Genomic DNA, 20,104 nt, shown 5'->3' with positions numbered 1-20,104 from the left:
GAGTCAGAGACCCCCACATACATGACACTGAAACAAAAATGTGAGATTTGAGTCTGAGTTCACTGTCTCAAGAAATTGAAGAATGAAGTCATGGACTAAAACAGTTAACAGGCAAAGTTTATTGAGAGCAGCCAGTCCTGGAAAAGGTGCAGCTGGGGTTCCAGGAGCAGGCCAGTGTCCAGAGCTTCCTTTCCATGTTACAGTCAGGTGTTAAAGTCTGTAAGTCCATGTGTAGGGTCCCACATGGCCATAAGCCACGTGAGTGCAAGGGATATGTTCCCTTGCCACAGGAATGTCAGGAACCCATTGAGTGTAGGGAGGAGGAGAGAGAGCCCATGAGAGGAAGTGGGCACTTTTTAATTTAGGGGGTGGATACAGTCTTGCTAGCTCCTGATTGGTTCTTTCAAAGAATTCTGCCTTAGCAACATCCTTGGGATTGGTTTATATGCCTATTGCCTTGTGATTGGTTACCTGCAAGCTGCCTGTTTTAACAATAATCCATACATTTTAAAGTTTGTCTTTTAAAGTTTTTCTCGTGTGTGCCCTTCTTTCCATGCCCAGCTGGGTTGTCTTAGCAATTCCACTTAGTTTGGTTCCCAAGTTTTACTTCCTCTCCCCCACAGGGTCCCCATTTCTGACTACATAGCTTCCCTCTGTCTCCTCAATAGGTTCAGAGACAGAAAGTTAAAATGAGGTATATATGGTATTCTGAGCTAAGGATGAGGTAAGGTACTTGGGGCTTCAGAGGAGAGGAAGGTCTTTCACAGGACAAAAAAGCCAGCAGATGAAGAGTTAATACAGTTGCCCTATCATATATACATAGGTCATCAAAAGTTTTACCTGGCCCAAATCTATCTCATTATGGATAAGCCAAAATTTAAATGATTTAAGGGGAGGTAAAAGTTTCTCATGAGCTTCCAGGGTCTGGATTGCCTTCAGCTCAAAATAATCCACATGCCAAAGTAGCACATCTTGGGGAGGCTTGTTCTGAACCCCTTCAACTGCAATCCCTTTACAACTTTATATTAGTGTTTTACTAGTAATACAGATGTTCTGTAAAGAACAAAAGTTCGAATAGTGTATTGTTGATGTAAGCAACATCCAAATGTATAGATAATTTTTATAAATTTATTTGAGCCAAATGACAGCAATTGCAGGGAAACAAAAATCTCAATGGAATGAGAAAAAGCTTTTGTGAATGACAGTCTTGCAACTTATACATTCGAATCAAATGAGGGTTACATGAAATCCACTATTTAGATTAGAGTGTTAACTAAAAATTCAAAAGCCAAAATGAGAGACAATAATGTTTTAAGGGTGGGGAAAAAAAGTAGGTTTACAGTCGTGAGTAGAAAAAAATACAGTTTATTCTTGTATTATTATTTAATAATTATTGCAGTATTTTCCATACAAACAACTGTAGCCACAACCTGTATTTGGGATCAAAGAAAAGTAATTTGAGAAGCATAGATTCAGATAGAGTCGTGCCCTGATTACAGGGTGAAGGAAGGGAGCTTTTATGAGGAAAGGAATAATTACAAGAAAAAGAAGAAAGAATTTCTATTGCTGCTGTGAAGCTGAGTTACTCATGAACTTTACAGGATCAGCTACTGGTTCTATCTTCAGATAGAGAGTCCATAATCATCAGTCCTTGTAGTCAGAATGTCTGCTCTTCTGATGGCTTTACCAAAAATTGCTTGTAAAACAATCTTGGTGTTAGCTCAATTTCAAGGTCTGGCCCAGTCCAAACAGTTCAAACTTTCAAGAAGCAAAACATGCAAGGTACTTCTGGAGTGACATTTCAGAATCTATTTTGAAATGGCTCCACTTAATTTCAGCTTTCACGGGGGGTTAGGGGGGATATGCAATATGTAAAAAAAAGGGGGGCCTTTAATTGATGGAACTGGAGCCCAAGTGTAGGAGAGATAACAGTGAAGAAGTAAGATTTAGTAAAAAGCAGTGATACTTTACATCTCAAAAAGGTGTAAAGGAATAGAGGGGAATGCATAAAAATTATATTTAAGGTGTGGAGTACTATAATTAAAGAATCTCAAATGGGCCTTAGCCTTTCCAATATGGACAACAGATTGAGAAGAATTGCATGGAGTGGGAGTCTACAAGAAATGGGAAAAGGATTCTATTAGCTGCCAAAATGAAGGAACAGGTATAAAATCTACTTTTAAAAAGCCATAATTCTTGTTGGCCCACAAAATGGATGAGAAGTTTAACTCACATACTTAATGGTTGGCTGCAAAGAGAAAGGTGATAATTCAGGTTTAGATATACTGAACTTGAAGTAATAATAAAACTTCCAGAATAACATGAATCTGGTACTAAGAGATATCAAAGCAAAGAACAGGAGAGGAATAATAGCTGGAAACTGGGTTATGAAGTCTTTGATGTAAGTGAAAGATGATTGTAGTGGAAGTGGGGAATTCATGCATGCCCGGTATAGCACAGGGATGCAGTCCTGGAAATGGGAGTGAAGTTAATTAAAGTGAACTGGTGTCTTTGAAGATGTTTTCCTGTGTCATAGACTGGCAACGCTCTCCCCTACTAGTCAAAGCCCTTATAGTCATGATTTTGCCTGGGGCCATAACTTTTTATAGCTTCAATTCATACTATTTCAGTCAATACTCCCAACCAGCAGTGTGTTTAAGATATTCTCTCCCATGTCAAAGCAGTTCCACAATCCATAATTCCCTGATTATCTTTATCATTTTTTTCTCCAACCATTTATTTGATAATGTCTTGATCTACCATAAAAACGTACTTTTTAAAATCAATCGTTATATCCTTTCTTTTTTTCATTGTGACAGGTCCAGCAGGATAATTCGCACAGTAGCCAGTTTTTTCCTTACAAACTAAAACTTGTGACAGTAAAAGAAGCCACAGCAAAGTAAACATATAATTGCTAACAAAACACTACTCAGAGGAATGCAACTGAGTGTTCGCAACATGCTGCTCAAGTTCTCACTGGCTAAAGCCTATTGCACTTGCTTACATTGATTGAGACCATAAGGTCACATTCAAAGCACGGAAATGACATAGATATTGATGATAGATAGATAGAGATACAGATACAGATACAGATACAGATACAGATACAGATACAGATACAGATACAGATATAGATATCTGATATATGATATAGATATATGATAGAGAAAGAGATAGAGGTAGATATCTATAAATATCTACCCCACCAGTGCATGAGGGAGGTTGGCCAGCCAGGGAGGGACCGAGGGAGGGCTCCAGGGTGTGTCTGGCCCATCTCGCTCAGTCCCGATCCGATGACTGGACTCTATCAGTAAGCTAACCTATGGTTGGAGCGTCTCCCCCCTGGTGGTCAGTGCACGTCATAGCAAGCAGTTGAGCAGCCTTAGCATATCATTAGCATATTATGCTTTGATTGGTTGAACAACCGACTGGACGACCAGACACTTAGCATATTAGGCTTTTATTATATAGGGGATATATATAATTTTCAACTATTATCATTTATGACAAGATAGGAGCCCCATACTATTTATCACTTATAATTAGAAACATATTTCATAGACATATATTGTAACATGCAGCATGGTTGTGGCCACTATTAAATAGCATATGCATGTAAAAGCTTAGGGAGGAGATTATGGAATGTAAATATGAGAAGCCAAAAGCCTTTACATTATAATATGCTTACACTTTGAGTTCCAGAGAAGGTGGAGAAGGAAAACACATCTTCATTAAGGTTATTATAGTGTTGTTCAAAGCAGAACCTTCCCAAGTAGCTCTTACTTTGGAAAGGAAGAAAAATCAGCTTTAGAGAGTTAGAATCATTAAGAATTGGAATGGAGCCTGACTGGCGTGGTTCAGTGTTTGAGTGTAGACCTATGAACCAGGAGGTCACAGTTCGATTCCTGAAGGGGGCTTTTGCCCGGGTTTCTACGGGCTCCATCCCCATTGTGGGACATGCAGGAGGCAGCCAATCAATGATTCCCTCTCATCATTTATGTTTATATCTCTCTCTCCCTCTCCCTTCCTCTCTGAAATCATTAAAAATTTTTTAAAAAAAGAATTGGAATTGACAGATTTAATTTAGACTCCTGGATTGCCACTTATCACTATGTGATCTTATTGGGATATCTGAAGTCCTTAAAGGTAGTCACAGTAGAATATTTTTATGCACAGCTACAATGTACCAAATATTTTGATATCAGGAATGAGATACCTTGCTCTATTATATAATATGAAGACAGACTAATCAAACAAAATACAATTTTTTCAAAAACACCTCCAAATCAAACTAAACTAATAAATCTCATTTTAATTTTTCTTGATGGGACTAGACAGTTCCATCATAATCTTTATATCATTTTTTGTGCTTATATACTTTTTCTTAGCCAATATATGATAAGCTAATTGACTTTATTATTCACCTTTGTTTTTAGCTAATTATCTTGTCAAAGACCTAATTGCAGAAATTCTACATTTTTGGACAAATGACCAGTTATTCCACAAAGATTATCTTCTAAGTATATGTGGCTATGAAGAATTTTTACAGAAGTAAGTATCTGATTAAGGTAAATTTTGATCATTGTTATAACCTACTAGTATGTTAAGCAGCACTGACTTTTTTTCCCTTTAATCAGACTTTGTTCAGCACTATACTCTCCTAATCAGAATAATTAAATCAATTTTGCACACTTTAAGGTGAATTTAAAATTTTATAAATCATATTGACAGTCTAACTCTTGGTTTTATTTTGTATTTTGGGTGCTTATGGCAACAGGTATTTAAGTGACCTGTGACTAGGGTGACGAACCATCTCAGCTTTTCTAGGACTTAGGGGGTTCCCAGGAAGTGAGACATCAAGAAAACCCTGAGCAAACCAAGTCACTTTATCTATAATAAGCTTATTAGTACTTATCACAATTTTAAAAATAAACTATTTTGTAATAAGTAATTTTAAAATTTAGAATAATATTAGATTGTTGATTAAATACTGATTTTTTGAAACTATGTTATTACTTTTTTATTTTTTATTTTGTGATTGGTTGCCTCCTGCATGCCCCTGACTCCAGGGCTCAGGCCAGGGAGGAGCCTGCAATTGAGGTACATGCCCTTGACCAGAATCAAACCCAGGACCCTTTGGTCCACAGGCCTACGCTCTATCCACTGAGCCAAACTGGCTAGGGTTAAATACTGATTTTTAAAAATTACATAGGGTTTGAGTATGAGTATATTAAGACTTGACTTGGGGTGGTGAACACACAACACAATGTACAGATAACATTCTTTAGAAATGTGCACCTGAAACTTGTATAATTTTTTTAACCAGTGTTATCCCAATAAATTCAACTTAAATCTCAGTGATTCACCCTTCTTGGTTTGGCTCAGTGGATAGAGCATTGGCCTGCGGACTGAAGGGTCCCAGGTTCAATTCCAGTCAAGGGCACATGCCTGGGCTGTGGGCTCGATCCCCAGCAGGGGGCGTGCAGGAGGCAGCCAATCAATGATTCTCTCTCATCATTGATGTTTCTAATGTTTCTATCTCTCTCTCTCCCTCTCTCTTCCTCTCTGAAATCAATAAAAATAAAAATAAATCTCAGTGATTTAGATATTGTAAAGAATAATAATGAAAATTCTGCTTATTAAAAGAATTTATATCAATACATACGTCAGCTGATATACTCAAATAAGTAAGCATATCCCTGATATATATATATATAGCCTTCAATTTCCATTAGGGAATAAATTACTATAATTAATCTATATTAATATCATCAACTGTCTTATTTTAATAAAACCCAGGTAAATAAATTTTTCCAAATAATATTTCCAAAAAATAGTAAGTTTTACAATACCTTCTTTATTCTTTATTCAGGAAGCTTTTAAAACAACAAGAAAAGCCTGTTCTATGTATGTCAATTGCAAATACTTATTTGGTAGAAAATTCACCTTCTCTTAATGTGCCACAATAACTATTGTCATAAAATTCCTTGAAGACAACCTTGAAAATATAATCTATATACATAAAGCCCAAGTGACCGTTTGACCATTCTACTGGTAGCTCTGATGCACACTGACCACCAGGGGGCAGATGCTTAACACACAGGCATGGCAACATGAAACAGAAAAATTAATCTCAGAGGGAAGGGGTGAGGGTAAGGGTGGGAAGAGATTAACCAAAGATCTTATATGCATGCTAGAGGCCTGGTGCATGGGTTCCTGCACTGGTGGGGTACCTCGGCATGGCTTGTGGGGATCGGGCAGAAACTGGCAATCCAACATCCTCTGAGGAGTCCCGGATTGTGAGAGGGCACAGGCAAGGCATGCCTCTAGAATCTGTGCACCGGGCCTCTAGTACAACTATAAGAAAGTAAATATTCATCTTATGGTATTGTATAGTCATTCTAAGCAGGAAAGAAATAAAGAATAAAATGTTTAATATGGTAGATTGCCATTTACATTTCCCCTTTGTGTTTCTATGAGTATCAAAAGATTGACAACACTCAGTGACTAAATTGCTCCTTCCATCAACATATTTTTGACAGTGTATCCAATGAGCAAGGAGAAACACTTCAGTAACAATCTTATACTGAGTCTTCATTAAAATTCCCCTTCTGAATGTACATCTCCAAATGTAAATCTGGCTGATGTTAAACATTTGATGTAAAAAACAAGAAATTTTATTAAATTTATGTATTTAATATTATCAGTAGGAAGCATCATTCCAAAAGCAAAAGAATTGAAGAATAGAAATTTGGAAAAGTATAATGTGGAGAGTATTTATAATGGACCTTGACTTAATTATTGTTTTAAAGGATAAGTCATCCATAAATAGATAGCTTAATTGTTGACTGCTGGAAATGTTGTTCATATCATTCTACTCTTTTTTTCCTTGTTAATATGAACATAATAGATTTCTAAACTGTTTTTATTGTCATTTATTTCTATTAAAAATTCATTTACCTGGGTTTTATTAAAATAGGAAAGTTGCCAAGTATTACTTTAGATTAATTACAGTCATTTATTCCCTAATGGAAATTTAAAGATATGTATATATCTAGGACTTGCTTATTATTTGAGACCAACAGCCTTTATATACTGATTTTAATAGGTAGAATATCCGTTATTATTTTAATAAGTAGAATATCCATTACTATTTTTTCTAGTATCTAATTTTTCAGACTTTTTAGTTTATTCTGGAATGTGGATAAGCGATATCTGGTAATATATATGAGTTGAGAGGAAAATCTAATCGAGAGAAAAGGATAGAAGGCACAGAACAGATCAATGGTGAATCAAATTCCATAAGGAAATAACAGAGGATGGTATCAAGAAGTCAGATGAAGGGGTTAGAAAGACCAATAGGAGTTCAGGTGAATATGAATTTTAAAATTTTAATAACTTGAGAGATAACTTTGCTTTTGGAAAACTGGAACTCTGATAAAAGTAGGGATGCTTAAGGAAGTGGCATGGAGATGATAGTGTTAATAATAATAATAATAATAATAATAATACAATAACAGAATCTATTTTACTGCTGAAAGCTTCTTATGAGCTAGAATTTTCATATTTAGCACCATTCATCCTCATATGAGAAAAGCATCATTATTCCCATTTTAAAGATGGGAAAATTGAGGCTAAGAAATTAAGTAACTTACTAAATGTTATAAAATTTGGAAGCAACAGTCAGGATAGCATGGGTTTATTTGGGTCTGAAGCCTACAGACTTTCCAGTCTATAGCAAAGCCTCCAATCATGACAAATGGTAAATTGGAAACAAAAGTCAAAAGGAAGTTTCATTGGGGATAATGATCATATATTTGTGCATTAAACATGGGTTTGTAATTCAACATATAGCATTTAGGTCAAACACAAGAAAAAAAAGATAACTTACAGAACACTCATTTTCTGACATTTAAATTTTAAAAAAAAATCTATAATCAGTAAATGTTTAGAAATAGTTTGACCAAAATAAAGGTAACTTATAATCACTAAAAGTGGACTTTAAATGTCATTTACAGTTTTCTGATTAAACAAAAATTAATTTGTTTTTGGAATTTTGAGACTGTTTAAGCAAATAAATAGTATCAAACAAATTCTATCCTCTATTGATAAGGCTGCTCCCTATCACAGTTGCTTTGGAGAAATGAGTTAACCTCGTTTTGAGGAGGCAAAGTGAAACTAGATATACAGGGACTGGGACCTTGTGTGGGGGATAAAGACTGGGGAACCCAACGAGGTGGAGTTACTAAGACATCCCAATGGGGCTGGGAAGGAGGGGCATGCACAAGAGACATAAGCCTTAAAATTTCTGAATGTTGCTAAGACAGGCAGCTTGCAGATAACCAATCACAATACAGTGAGGCATATAACCAATCCCAAGAATGTTATTAAGGCTGAATTCTTTGAAAAGACCAATTAGGAGCTAGCAAGTCTGTATCCACCCCCTAGATTAAAAGACACGCGCTTCCTCGCGCCCTCCCTCTTTACCTGGGAACACGATGTTTCCTGATGTTCCTGTGGCGGGGGAGCACATCTTTGTGCCCACGTGGCTTAAGGCCATGTGGGACGCCTCACATGGACTAATATACTTTAATTCGCATGATGCTCCATTAACCATTTTTGTCCACGACTTCATTCTTTGATTTCGAGAGACAATAAATTTGGACTCAAACACCCCACATTTCGGTTTCACTTTGACTTCAGTTTATTTACCTTTTAAAAATTAAATCGTTAATATATTTTTCTACTTTACAAATGGGCTTTCGAATTACATTTTAGTAATCTTTAATTCCAGATGTACAAATTTTTATTAAGCTCCAGTAGTTTTTTTATTATGTATGGATTGCTTTGAGTTCCTGTAAAATGTGGGACTTAATAAATTAAAAATATATAGTTGTTAAAATATAATGAACTAAGTAGAAAGGTATCTCTTCCCCACAAAAAACAAACAAACAAAAAAAACCTGTTACTTTTATAGTATGATGTACAAAGATTTTTCATTTTAAGCTTTCCTTGTATTATCAGAACTATGCTTCTTCATGTCTTGTTGTAGAAAGAGATGCATAATATTTAGTTGCTACTTTTTGCAGTTTCTTGTCTATTTTGGATTAGATAAGTTTAAATCCTTTAAATTTAAACTCTTTTTTGTCATTCAGATGGTATATATTTTAAAATAGTCAAATAAAAATCTTAGAAGAATCTGTAGGCAGCAAAATAGCAAACATATGTTGTAGCAATATCTTTACCAATACAGCTCCTAGGACAATGAAAACTCAGAAGAAAATAAACAAATGGGACTACATCAAAATAAAAAGCTTCTGCACAGCAAAAGAAACTATCAACAAAACAACAAGAAAGCCCACTGCATGGGAGAACATATTTGCCAATTTTATCTCTGATAAGAGTTTAATCTCCAACATTTATAGGGAACTCATACAACTTAACAAAAAGAAGATAAATAATCCAATTTTAAAAAAAATGGGCGAAGGACCTAAGTAGACACTTTTCAAAAGAGGACATACAGAAGGCCGAGAGATATATGAAAACATGCTCAAAGTCACTAATCATCTGAGAGATGCAAATCAAAACAACAATGTGGTACCATCTCACACCTGTCAGAATGGCTATCATCTACAAATCAACAAATGACAAGTGCTGGCGAGGATGTGGAGAAAAAGGAACCCTCGTGCACCGCTGGTGGGAATGCAGACTGGTGCAGCCACTGTGGAGAACAGTATGGAGTTTCCTCAAAAAACTGAAAATGGAACTCCCATTTGACTCAGTAATCCCATTTCTAGGAATATATCCCAAGAAAACAAACGCCAATCAAAAAGGATATATGCACCCCTATGTTCATAGCAGCACAATTCACCATAGCTAAGATTTGGAAACAGCTTAAGTGCCCATCAGCAGATGAGTGGATTAGAAAACTGTGGTACATCTACACAATGGAGTACTACGCTGCTGTAAAAAAGAAGGAATTTTTACCATTTGCAACAGCATGGATGGAACTGGAGAGCATTATGCTAAGCGAAATAAGGCAGTCGGAGAAAGATAAATATCATATGATCTCAATCATTTGTGGAATATAATGAACATAAACTGATGAACAAAAATAGATCCAGAGACATAGAAGCATTGAACAGACTGTCCAACCTATGACGGAAGGCGGGGGTGGGGTAAGAAATCAACCACAGGACTTGTATGCATACATATGAGCATAACCAATGGAAACAGACAGTAGGTGGGTGAGGTCATGTGCTGGGGGGGTGGGAGCGGCCGGGTAGAGGTTAATGGGGGGAAAAGGAGACTCATGTAATTTAAATTTAAAAAAAAATAGTCACAATAAGTAACTACTTGCTGAATCAATCCAACCAATCAAGTTTTGAGGAAGTAGCTAAACCTTTTGTACTCACAGTTAAAATGTCAATGGTCAGGATATTTTTTACAATTTTGACAATGGTATATTTATAATGCTCTGTTTTTCACTTCTTCCTTAAGTCATATTTTCCTTTCTTTTTTTACTAAGTTTAGTAAATACATAAAATCTTGAAAAGGGAGCTAATGTAAATAAATATGATGATGATAGGTAGGTAGGTAAATAGATAAATAGACACAACCTACACATTTATTTACGTTTATATTGATTTGTTAAAACAGTGTTCTCAGACTTAAATGTGTATTCTAGCCACCTGAGGAACTGGTTAAAAAACATTCTCTTTTAGTTTGTCTGGGCTGCGGCCCAAGACAAGACTGCATTTCTGACAAGTTTCTGTGTGATGCTGATGTTCATGGTCCCCTGTTCACATTTCAAGTAGCAAGATATTAGAGGCTATTAATGAACTAAGAATCTAGACTATGCACAAAATTTATAAGTTTGTGACATAATTGTGAAAGTAAGAAAGATAACTTTCCTAGCAAGCCAAAATTCATTTTGATAAATCAACTATATTGTTATGGCAACTTATTTAATATTCATCTTAATTTAGTATCACAAACTTTTTCTGTCAATTACAATATTACATTTTCTCTCTCTCTGACTCTGGTTCTGCCTCTCCCTCTCCTTGTTAACTTTTTCTACAAGCACAATAACAAACATTAATATCATGTTTGCATAACTATTCTCAAAAATGAGATATTGTATCAAATATAGTCTCAAAAACTGCTTTATAAACAGTTTTAAATAATGTATGATGACCAAAGAGTAAATTAAAGAATTAGAACAGAAAATTCATTAATTTTCTCCTAGGCTTATGGTAGTTTAATACAAAGTTGTCAGCGATATAAAGAATGACATGCAAAGCCAAATTAAGTCAGAATAAATTAAATAGAGAAATAACAGAAGTCATTTTGTTCATTTAAAAAATATTAACAGCTTCCTTCATGTTCTGGTCTTGAATGCCCCACATTAATTACCATGGTAGCAGTGGTTTTTTTTTTTAATTCCATTTCCCTGTTTCCCATGATCTTATCCAGTAGACACTCTACTGGGCTTCTACAGAGGCAGGCTTGAGGGCAGGACAAATAGAGGACAACTGGACTGTTCCCTAAGGTGGCCCTGCATCCTGTTCTGCATCCAGGAGTAACAATACCCATACTTTCACCTGGACTTGCAACCATCCCATGAGTTTTTTTATTTATAAATATATTTATAATATATGAAGTTTAATGCTACTTCATAATTTTATATCTTACTAGAGGCCCGGTGCACGGATTCGTGCACGGGTGAGGTCTCTCAGCCTGGCCTGTGGAGATCAGGCCGAAACCGGCTCTCCGACATCCCCCAAGGGGTCCCGGATTGCGAGAGGGCGGTTCTTGGGAGATGTACCCCAGAATCAGGCTCCCTCTTCTCTGGTTCCGGATGTGTCACCCAAGAACTGCCGCTACCAACTCACCGCAGCTCGGCAGCTCCTGCATTGAGCATCTGCCCCCTGGTGGTCAGTGCATTTCATAGCTACCAGCCCGATGGTCAAACAGTCTGACGGTCGCTTAGGCTTTTACGTATATAGATTATCCAGTGCATTTCCTAGGCATGCATGGTTTTGTGTTTCTTACTCCTAACTTATGTGATGTAAGTAATTTCTTCTATCAAAAACCTTGCTGTTGGTCTGACTCTCTCATTCAAATTAAAAATAATTGTCCTTATCAGCTGCAGTGTGAAACGACAAAATTTATTGCACTTAAAAGCTTTTCCTGAGTAAGTCATGACTGTGTTGTGAGTAGTAAACCACAAGTGCAGAATTAGAGGAACAGAATAATCTTCCTTGAAAGCCTGCTTGGCCTTATAGTTAGGGCCAGGTTTTATGTCCTTGATTTTTAAAAATTCACAAAACAAAACTTTTCTTTGCTTTTTAATTGACTTTTGTTAAGAATGTTAGAACCTAGAAGAAGAAGATAAAAAGAAAAACTATGCTCATTAATAATCTTCCTTTGAAATTATCATATAGATTCTTAAACCTAAATTATGAAGACAGTGTCTACCTCTTTATTCATCACCAGCATTGATTTGTATGATCTGGCTGTCTACTTGTGGGTCTCTTTTCTGTCTTCTGATCCTTCATAATAGAGAAAATGTTGAATACCATTGATTAGTGTGAAAGAGTCCTCTTCAGGAATTAAATATAATTAGAATTTTAAAATAATCTTCTTAAGAAAACTTCTACTATTAAAAAATGTTTTAGCTAATCCTGTGATAGTTTGCATTAATTTATTCTTTTTATATATATATATTTTATTGATTTTTTACAGAGAGGAAGAGAGAGGGATAGAAAGTTAGGAACATCGATGAGAGAGAGACATCGATCAGCTGCCTCCTGCACGCCCCCTACTGGGGATGTGCCCGCAACCCAGGTACATGCCCTTGACTGGAATCGAACCTGCGACCCTTCAGTCCACAGGCCGACGCTCTATCCACTGAGCCAAACTGGTTAGGGAAACATTAATTTATTCTTTAAAAATTTTATTATAAATTGGAATTGCCTTTTATTCAAAGTAAAAATAAGACTATTAATTTCCAGTAATGAAAAGGCTAGGTTATAGTATATGAATTTTAAGATAACAATTTATCATTGGAAGAGCAAAGTCATGTAAAAGAGAAACATACCTTAATGTATTTCTTTGCTCAAACAGTTATAACTTAGTAGATTACATTATTGAAATACTTAGGCTGTTCTGAATGTGTTGAAAATAATCAATTTGTTCAAATTAGCTACTAACCCCCACCCCCCCAAGAATATATTCAGTGGTTACAGCACATCTTAATTCGAACTAGGCACATTCCAAGTACTCAGTAGCCACAATGGTCTAGTGGTTATTATATTGGAAAGGCTAACCTTGGATCATCAAAAACAAATTCATTAGAATGGTAGTCTTGCCAAATAATGGCAAAGTGGTGAACAGTAGTTTACAGCTCTTAGAAAGTGTTATGTTACTGGAGGCTCTGTATTCCTTTAAGTAAGCAAAGACTTAAATGACAATTCTGGCTTAGTAATAGTTTTTGTTATTGCTAACACACACAAAAAGGACTACATGGTATTTTAAACACGATGCCTGGAGAAATGATGTAGTGAATGCAATCTCTTCTGCAATATACCATATTCCTGTAACATGAATCAGTTTGTTCATAGAAGTCAACTTAATACATGTGAATTTGTCTGGCATATTAATATTTTGCTCCACTAATTAACAGTGGTTTAATGCAACATACACAGGAAGCTGCTGGGGAAGACAGTGTTGTACACAGTGACAAGTGACCAGTCACCCAACATGCATTTTTTTTCCTCAACTTGGCCTGTCTTAAAGCTCTGTCTTAAAAAAGCTTACTACAGAATTCTGCACAATATTTGTACGTTTTTCAGTTGTTTCTACATTCAGCAACATCAAAACTTTCTTATATCTTCTTCCACCAAGCTAAATACATTTTCACAACCCTTTTTATTTTCTTTATTTCTTTATATTTCTGAAATTAGATGTTTCTTCTAAAACAATGCTAGTGTTTTTACTAAGATTTGTGCCACTGTGTGTGTGCGTGTGCGCACACTCTGGTTAGAGACCTGTACTGATTTCAGTGGTCTCTCCCAATCTCATTTTCCATGAGGCCTGTTATTTTTAGGCCACAATTTGCAGAACACTTCACCTCCCCTTTTATAAAAAGAAACTTGTACCACATTATAGCAGGAATGCTTGAATCTATAAATAATTTTTTAAGTGTGTTGTGTTTACTCCCAATATTTATGTTCTAATCTACAGTCTTATTTTGTTGAAACCAGAGTCCTTTTTTGTGAAATGAGGGAGGTGGGCAAGAACAATGCTACAGTGCTTCCTTTCCAGTTTTTGAGATCTCACTTCATGCAAAGTTATACATGATACTCCCCTAATTAAAATGATAATTACATATTTTCAAGACTGAATCCATATGTTAGAACAAAAACGCAAATCTACCCACTAACCCACCAAAATTCTCATGAAATGACAGCAAAAAAATATTAATGAAAAACATCCTGATAAAACAATAAAGGTCAATAGCATGGATAGGACAAAACAATAACAAGGGGATTGGAGAGTCCCCAGGTAAATGTCAAAAGATAGTTCAAACGAGAGGGGCTTGGGACACTCACTTGACAGCTTTCTAAAAAGCAGACAATTTTCTAAGGAATGATAATTTTTCAAAATTAGCTCAAGGAGAAGTATAACAGTGTAATAGAACAATGAGCAGTGGGGAATGGAAAATTTCGTTTTAGGCAAATTGCACCAAATCTTTAGGGATTACAGAATCGCACAAGCAAAATGAACACAAAACACAACTAATAAATATCATGGAAAGATCTTTGATTGATAATAGAACAGAATCTATAAAACATCCTGGGAGAAAACTAACACTTTACTGAAGGGCATGAAAGAGAACCCGAGTGCATGTAGAAATATTCTTTTCCTTGGAAGGAAGATTTAATATTATCAAAATGCCAACTCTTCTCATATAACTCCATAAATAAAAGATAAATCAACACAATATTAACATTTTCTCTTTAACATTGGCACACTAATTCTACAATTGTTCTTGAAGTGAAATTGTGCAAAAATAAATAATATATTTTCAAATGGTGGCTTTCACTCATTTTCACACTTCAAAATATGCTGTAAAATTAAATAACTGAAACAATTTGGTATTGGCACAAGAATAGATGGATGAATTAATGGAATGCTTAGAATCCAGTAACAGATGGGCTATTTATAAAAATTGGTCATGTGTTAAGTAGGTCAGAGATTAAAAGATGTTCATATTAATTAGGAATGTATAAGAAAGTTTCTATTATGTTGAAAGAAATGTCTAAAATTGAGACTGTATATCAATTTAATAAATGCATCCCAAATAGATTAAGTAAATAAGTATAAAGAGCAAATAAGTAAGTTAGTGTTGCTATGAAATAATTAAGTTGAATTCTTTAAAGATTATTCATAAAGAATAATCATTCAAAACGTTTACTGCTAAATTAAATGTGGAAGAAATCAATTGAGCCCTAACCGGTTTGGCCCAGTGGATAAAGCATCAGCCCATGGACTGAAGGGTCCCGAGTTCTATTCTGGTTGCATGCTTCATCCTCAGCCCCAGTCAGGGTGCGTAGGGGAGGCAACCAATTCATATGTCTCTTTCACATTGATGTTTTCCTCTCTCTAAACATCAATGGAAAAATATCCTCAGGTGATGATTAACAAAAAACAACAACAATAACAAAAAATCAATTGAAAAGATTAGAAAAAAAATATATAAAAATCTAAACCAATTCTCCATTCATATTGTTCCTTGAGCCTAAGCATATTCTCGTTATTAAAGAAGCTGAACTGTTTGAGGGTTTGGGATATGGATGAAAAAGGTGAAAGAGATAAATACAAATTACCAGTTATGAAAAAAGTCACAGGGTTGTAAAGTATGGCATGTTAAATATAGTCAATAATACTATGTAACTATGTATGGTGCCAGATGAATATTATACTTACTGCTGTGATCACTCATGAGGTGTGGTAGAGTTGTTTAATCACTGTGTTGTATGCCGGAAACTAATATGATATTGTATATCAACTGTAACTGAAAAAAAAATAAAATTTAAAAATAAATAAATCAATAAGCTAAAACTGGAAATTAAGAGATAATTGCCAGAAATAAGACACATAATTTTAATCAATTGACCTTTCAGCCTATATCAAAGGCCTTCTTTATCCTATCTAATAAAGAGTGAATATGCAAATTGACTGTCACACCATCACAAAGCTGGTGGCACCCATAGCCACAAGATGGCGGTGCCCTGTCCCATCAGCCCCACCCGAGTCCGCCAGTCCTTTCAGCCCTGCCTGTGGGGGGAGGGTGGCAGGCGTGTGGTCAGCTGGACCCACCCTCAGCCCCCAAGCCACCCAGGGCCGGCCCAAGGCACAGGCAAGCCTCGGATGGTGGCTGCCCAGCCACCCAGGGCTGCCCGAGGCTCAGGTAACCAGGGCTGGCCAAGGCTTGTGCTGCCGGCAGTGGCAGCAGCAGAGGTGTGATGGGGGCATCGCCTTCCCCTGATCACCTGGTCACCTCCCGGACTGTGAGAAGGGACAGACCGGGCTGAGGTACCCCCTCTCCAGTGCATGAATTTTTATGCACCAGGCCTCTAGTTCTAATATAAAAACTTTGGCTATTGAAAGGCTATGTAGGTATTTTTAGTTTAAAGATAAAATGTTTTAAGCTATATGTTTTTATCATTTCTATTTCTAACTTTTTGATCAACCAATTTACTACTTTTCTTGATTTTTTCAGTTAAGTAATAAAAGTATCTGAAACTAAAATTTAAATGATCTCTACTTGGGAAATTGTAGGGTAATTGTAGAGAACTGAATAGAACAAGTCTAAGCTTTATTTGAGAATATGATATAAATAATTATTAAACTGGTGTTGGAATAAAAATATTAAGATATGTCACATTTTAAAAATTAGGTAAACACTGGAAGATTAAATATATATTTGTCTCCCAATCCTCTAAAGTTAAAGAGTCTCAAGAAGACTCAATCCCAATAAATGATGGAAAATAATTTAAAATATATTGTTAATATAAATCTACATTAACATAGGAGAAGGAATTGTTATGAGTGTAATAGTTTAAATTTTCTGAGTAGGAGGCAAAGTCTCAGAAAATGACTAAAGAGAAATTTAGCTACAGGCTAAATTGAAATAAAACAATCTCATTTTAAACAGAAATATATGTGTTTTCTTAGCCTACAAAATAAAATAAAAAAGTGATATAAACTCTTTGTTATTCCTGAAAAAGAGAAAGAAAACTTGTCTTACTTGTTTTGTTCTGTCTAGTTTAATACAATTCAAAAGTTTTCCATGAAAATGTGTTCCTATAATGTAACTTTTTTAAAAAGAGAAAAATCACAAGGGTAAAATACTTCTAAAATCTAATAATTACCAAATATCTATCTGATAATTACCAGTCCCTAACACACACACACACACACACACACACACACACACACACACACACTAACACACACACACACATAGGCAAAGATAAGGAAAGAACTACTTTCCTTTTAGAAAGAGGTAGAATTGGAAGATCTGGGAAATAAAAATACAGGATGTTCAGTTAATTTTAATTTCAAAAAAACTAATTTTAATTCTTAATATAAGTACACACCAAATATTACATGAGACAATAATACTAAAATTTCATTCATTATTATATGAAATTCATATTTACTGGACATCTGTTTTACCTGGTGGGTAAAATAAAGTCAGTTTGAGAAGGTAGTAGCCATATCTGAAGTTGAATTCATTACTAGGGTACAGGGCCCAAACTTCAACACACTGGGGAAAAGTAGCTTCGAGAGAGCAAGTTAGGTTGATAGTATTAATTGCTTCTCAGAATCAAAATGAAATCTAAGGGAGGAAGAAGGAGGTAAAAGAAGAGGAGGTTGATTATATGTGATAGAATATGAAAATGACCATTGGGGCAGAACTTCAGAGAGGAAAAATCCAGGAGTGAATGATTCCAGGAATTCAGGGAATAAACAGGCCTTGCCGTATGTCTAGGCTAGCAGTAGAAATAACTCAAGGAACAAAATAAGAGCACTATGGATAGACAGGGACAGAAATCTAGTTTAGACTAATAGGAGAAATGATAATAGGGCATGGAACATGATATGTATGCTTTCACCATTTGGGCGAGTGGATAGGTTGTTGGGTTTTCTTAAAAATGTAGTCATTGTCAAAATAAAAACACTTAGAATTTAATACATATGAACATAATAGTGTTTTATTTGTCTGACATTGTTGGAAATAGGTGGTACCAAATATTTAGTGAATTTTCAAAAAAATGAATATATCACTTAAGTGCTCCAGATTTTTAATATTAGCTTTATTTCTCTTGAAATCCTTCATATATTTAACCAAGATTCGTAAGCCAAGTACAATTTACCCTTTTAATGACTCAGAGTCACTAGAGATATAGAAATTCAAAGCTGTAGAAGAGATCATATAGTAAAAGCCCTTCACTGACAAGGAATCAGATTTACACTGTAAACAATAAATGTTTACACACAGAGGGAAAATCAAGCAAGCATAGAAGAAAGAAGAAAGAAAGAAAGAAAGAAAGAAAGAAAGAAAGAAAGAAAGAAAGAAAGAAAGAAAGAAAGAAAGAAAGAAGGAAGGAAGGAAGGAAGGAAGGAAGGAAGGAAGGAAGGAAGGAAGGAAAGAAAGAAAGAAAGAAAGAAAGAAAGAAAGAAAGAAAGAAAGAAAGAAAGAAAGAAAGAAAGAAAGAAAGAAAGGGAGGGAGGGAGGGAGGAAGGAAGAGAGGAAGGAAGAGAGGAAGGAAGGAAGGATGGAAGATTGGAAGATTGGAAGGAAGGAAGGGAGAAAATATATTACATAGTTCAGAAATTTCTGAACTATGAATGGATCTTTATTTGTTTAATCTGCTTGTCAATCCTTTGACGTAGACATTAATATGCTAACTCTAAAAAAAGAAAACATTGAGTTTCAGATAGTTTAATTGACCTTTATAAGGTTATGGAGCTGTCTCTAAAGCCCATGACATTTTCCCCTCACCACTCTGCTTCTTTGGTACAGTGGTCCCCACATACACTTTGTGGTATCAGTTGGACCCTCTGGAAGCATGCTGTCCTCGGTGTTGAGATGGCTGGGCAAAACCAACTTTGAATATGTAAAATATTCTATGTTATAACGTATATGTTCACTCTTAAAGCATCTAATCATTTTCTAGCATAGTGCATTTGGAGATAATTATAACATCTTGTCATTTAAAAATAAATATCAAACATATATAAAACTAGGGATATATATATATATATATATATATATATATATATATATATATATAAAACTTTTACCAGACTTAGCTCCAAAAATATAAAGAAATTAAGTCAGAGAATAAAACAAACACTTGGGGATATTACTGGAGTAAATGACTGCTCATTTTTTGTTCTTCAGTGATCACTCTTTGGGGAGCCATAAGATATTTCAGAAAGATAAATCTGTTATTCAACTTAATCTGCAGAAAAATAGAGAAGCTCCAGGAAAGTTATCTCGAAAGGTAAGACCTTCTGCATATTGGTTTTAATTTGGAAACTGATCATTTTAAGGACAACATTCCCATCTTTATGGATTGTTACCAATTTCTAATTATATAACGTAATGAATATATGTTCATTTGAGTATATTTATTAAAACACAATTAGTTATTTATCTACATGCTTGTTGACAATTTGAAGTGAAGCAATTATATGGACATTTTATTGCAAACTCAGTAAAATAATAAATCTATTGGAAAAATTTATGAGAAACTTATTAAGGTTATCGTATTCAAACCATCAATGAATCCACTAGAAAGTGAATGTAATAGAAAATGTGAAAAAGGTATCATTAAAGGAAGAGAAGAAAAACAACTCTTTCTATTTATGTCTGAGTCAACACAGTTTAAATCAGGGCAGATTAATATTCATAATAAATAATAAAACTACCTAGAAAGGAATTACTGTGCTTTAATGACACAGTTTCATGCTGTTAGATATGAATTTCATTCCCTGTGTGATGTCTTGAGTTACCTCAAACCCA

General features: G+C 35.1%; 1 protein-coding gene across 2 annotated transcripts in view; it reads left to right on the top strand.

Annotated features, from left to right (window-relative positions):
* The window catches only part of PIK3C2G (phosphatidylinositol-4-phosphate 3-kinase catalytic subunit type 2 gamma), a gene marked incomplete at both ends in the record, with an annotated part of 259,737 nt that overhangs the window by 7,423 nt on the left and 232,210 nt on the right, over positions 1-20,104 (top strand). For both annotated transcript variants that reach the window (XM_080659571.1, XM_080659572.1), the window contains 2 exons: positions 4,437-4,551; positions 19,481-19,583. In XM_080659571.1, the coding sequence (XP_080515697.1) occupies positions 4,437-4,551; positions 19,481-19,583 (218 nt within the window). The remainder of the gene's footprint in view (positions 1-4,436; positions 4,552-19,480; positions 19,584-20,104) is intronic.

Source organism: Plecotus auritus (genome assembly GCF_963455305.1).
Source record: "Plecotus auritus genome assembly, chromosome: 3".
NCBI classification, from domain to species: Eukaryota; Metazoa; Chordata; class Mammalia; order Chiroptera; family Vespertilionidae; genus Plecotus; species Plecotus auritus.
This window is presented reverse-complemented; position numbering and strand designations above follow the sequence as displayed.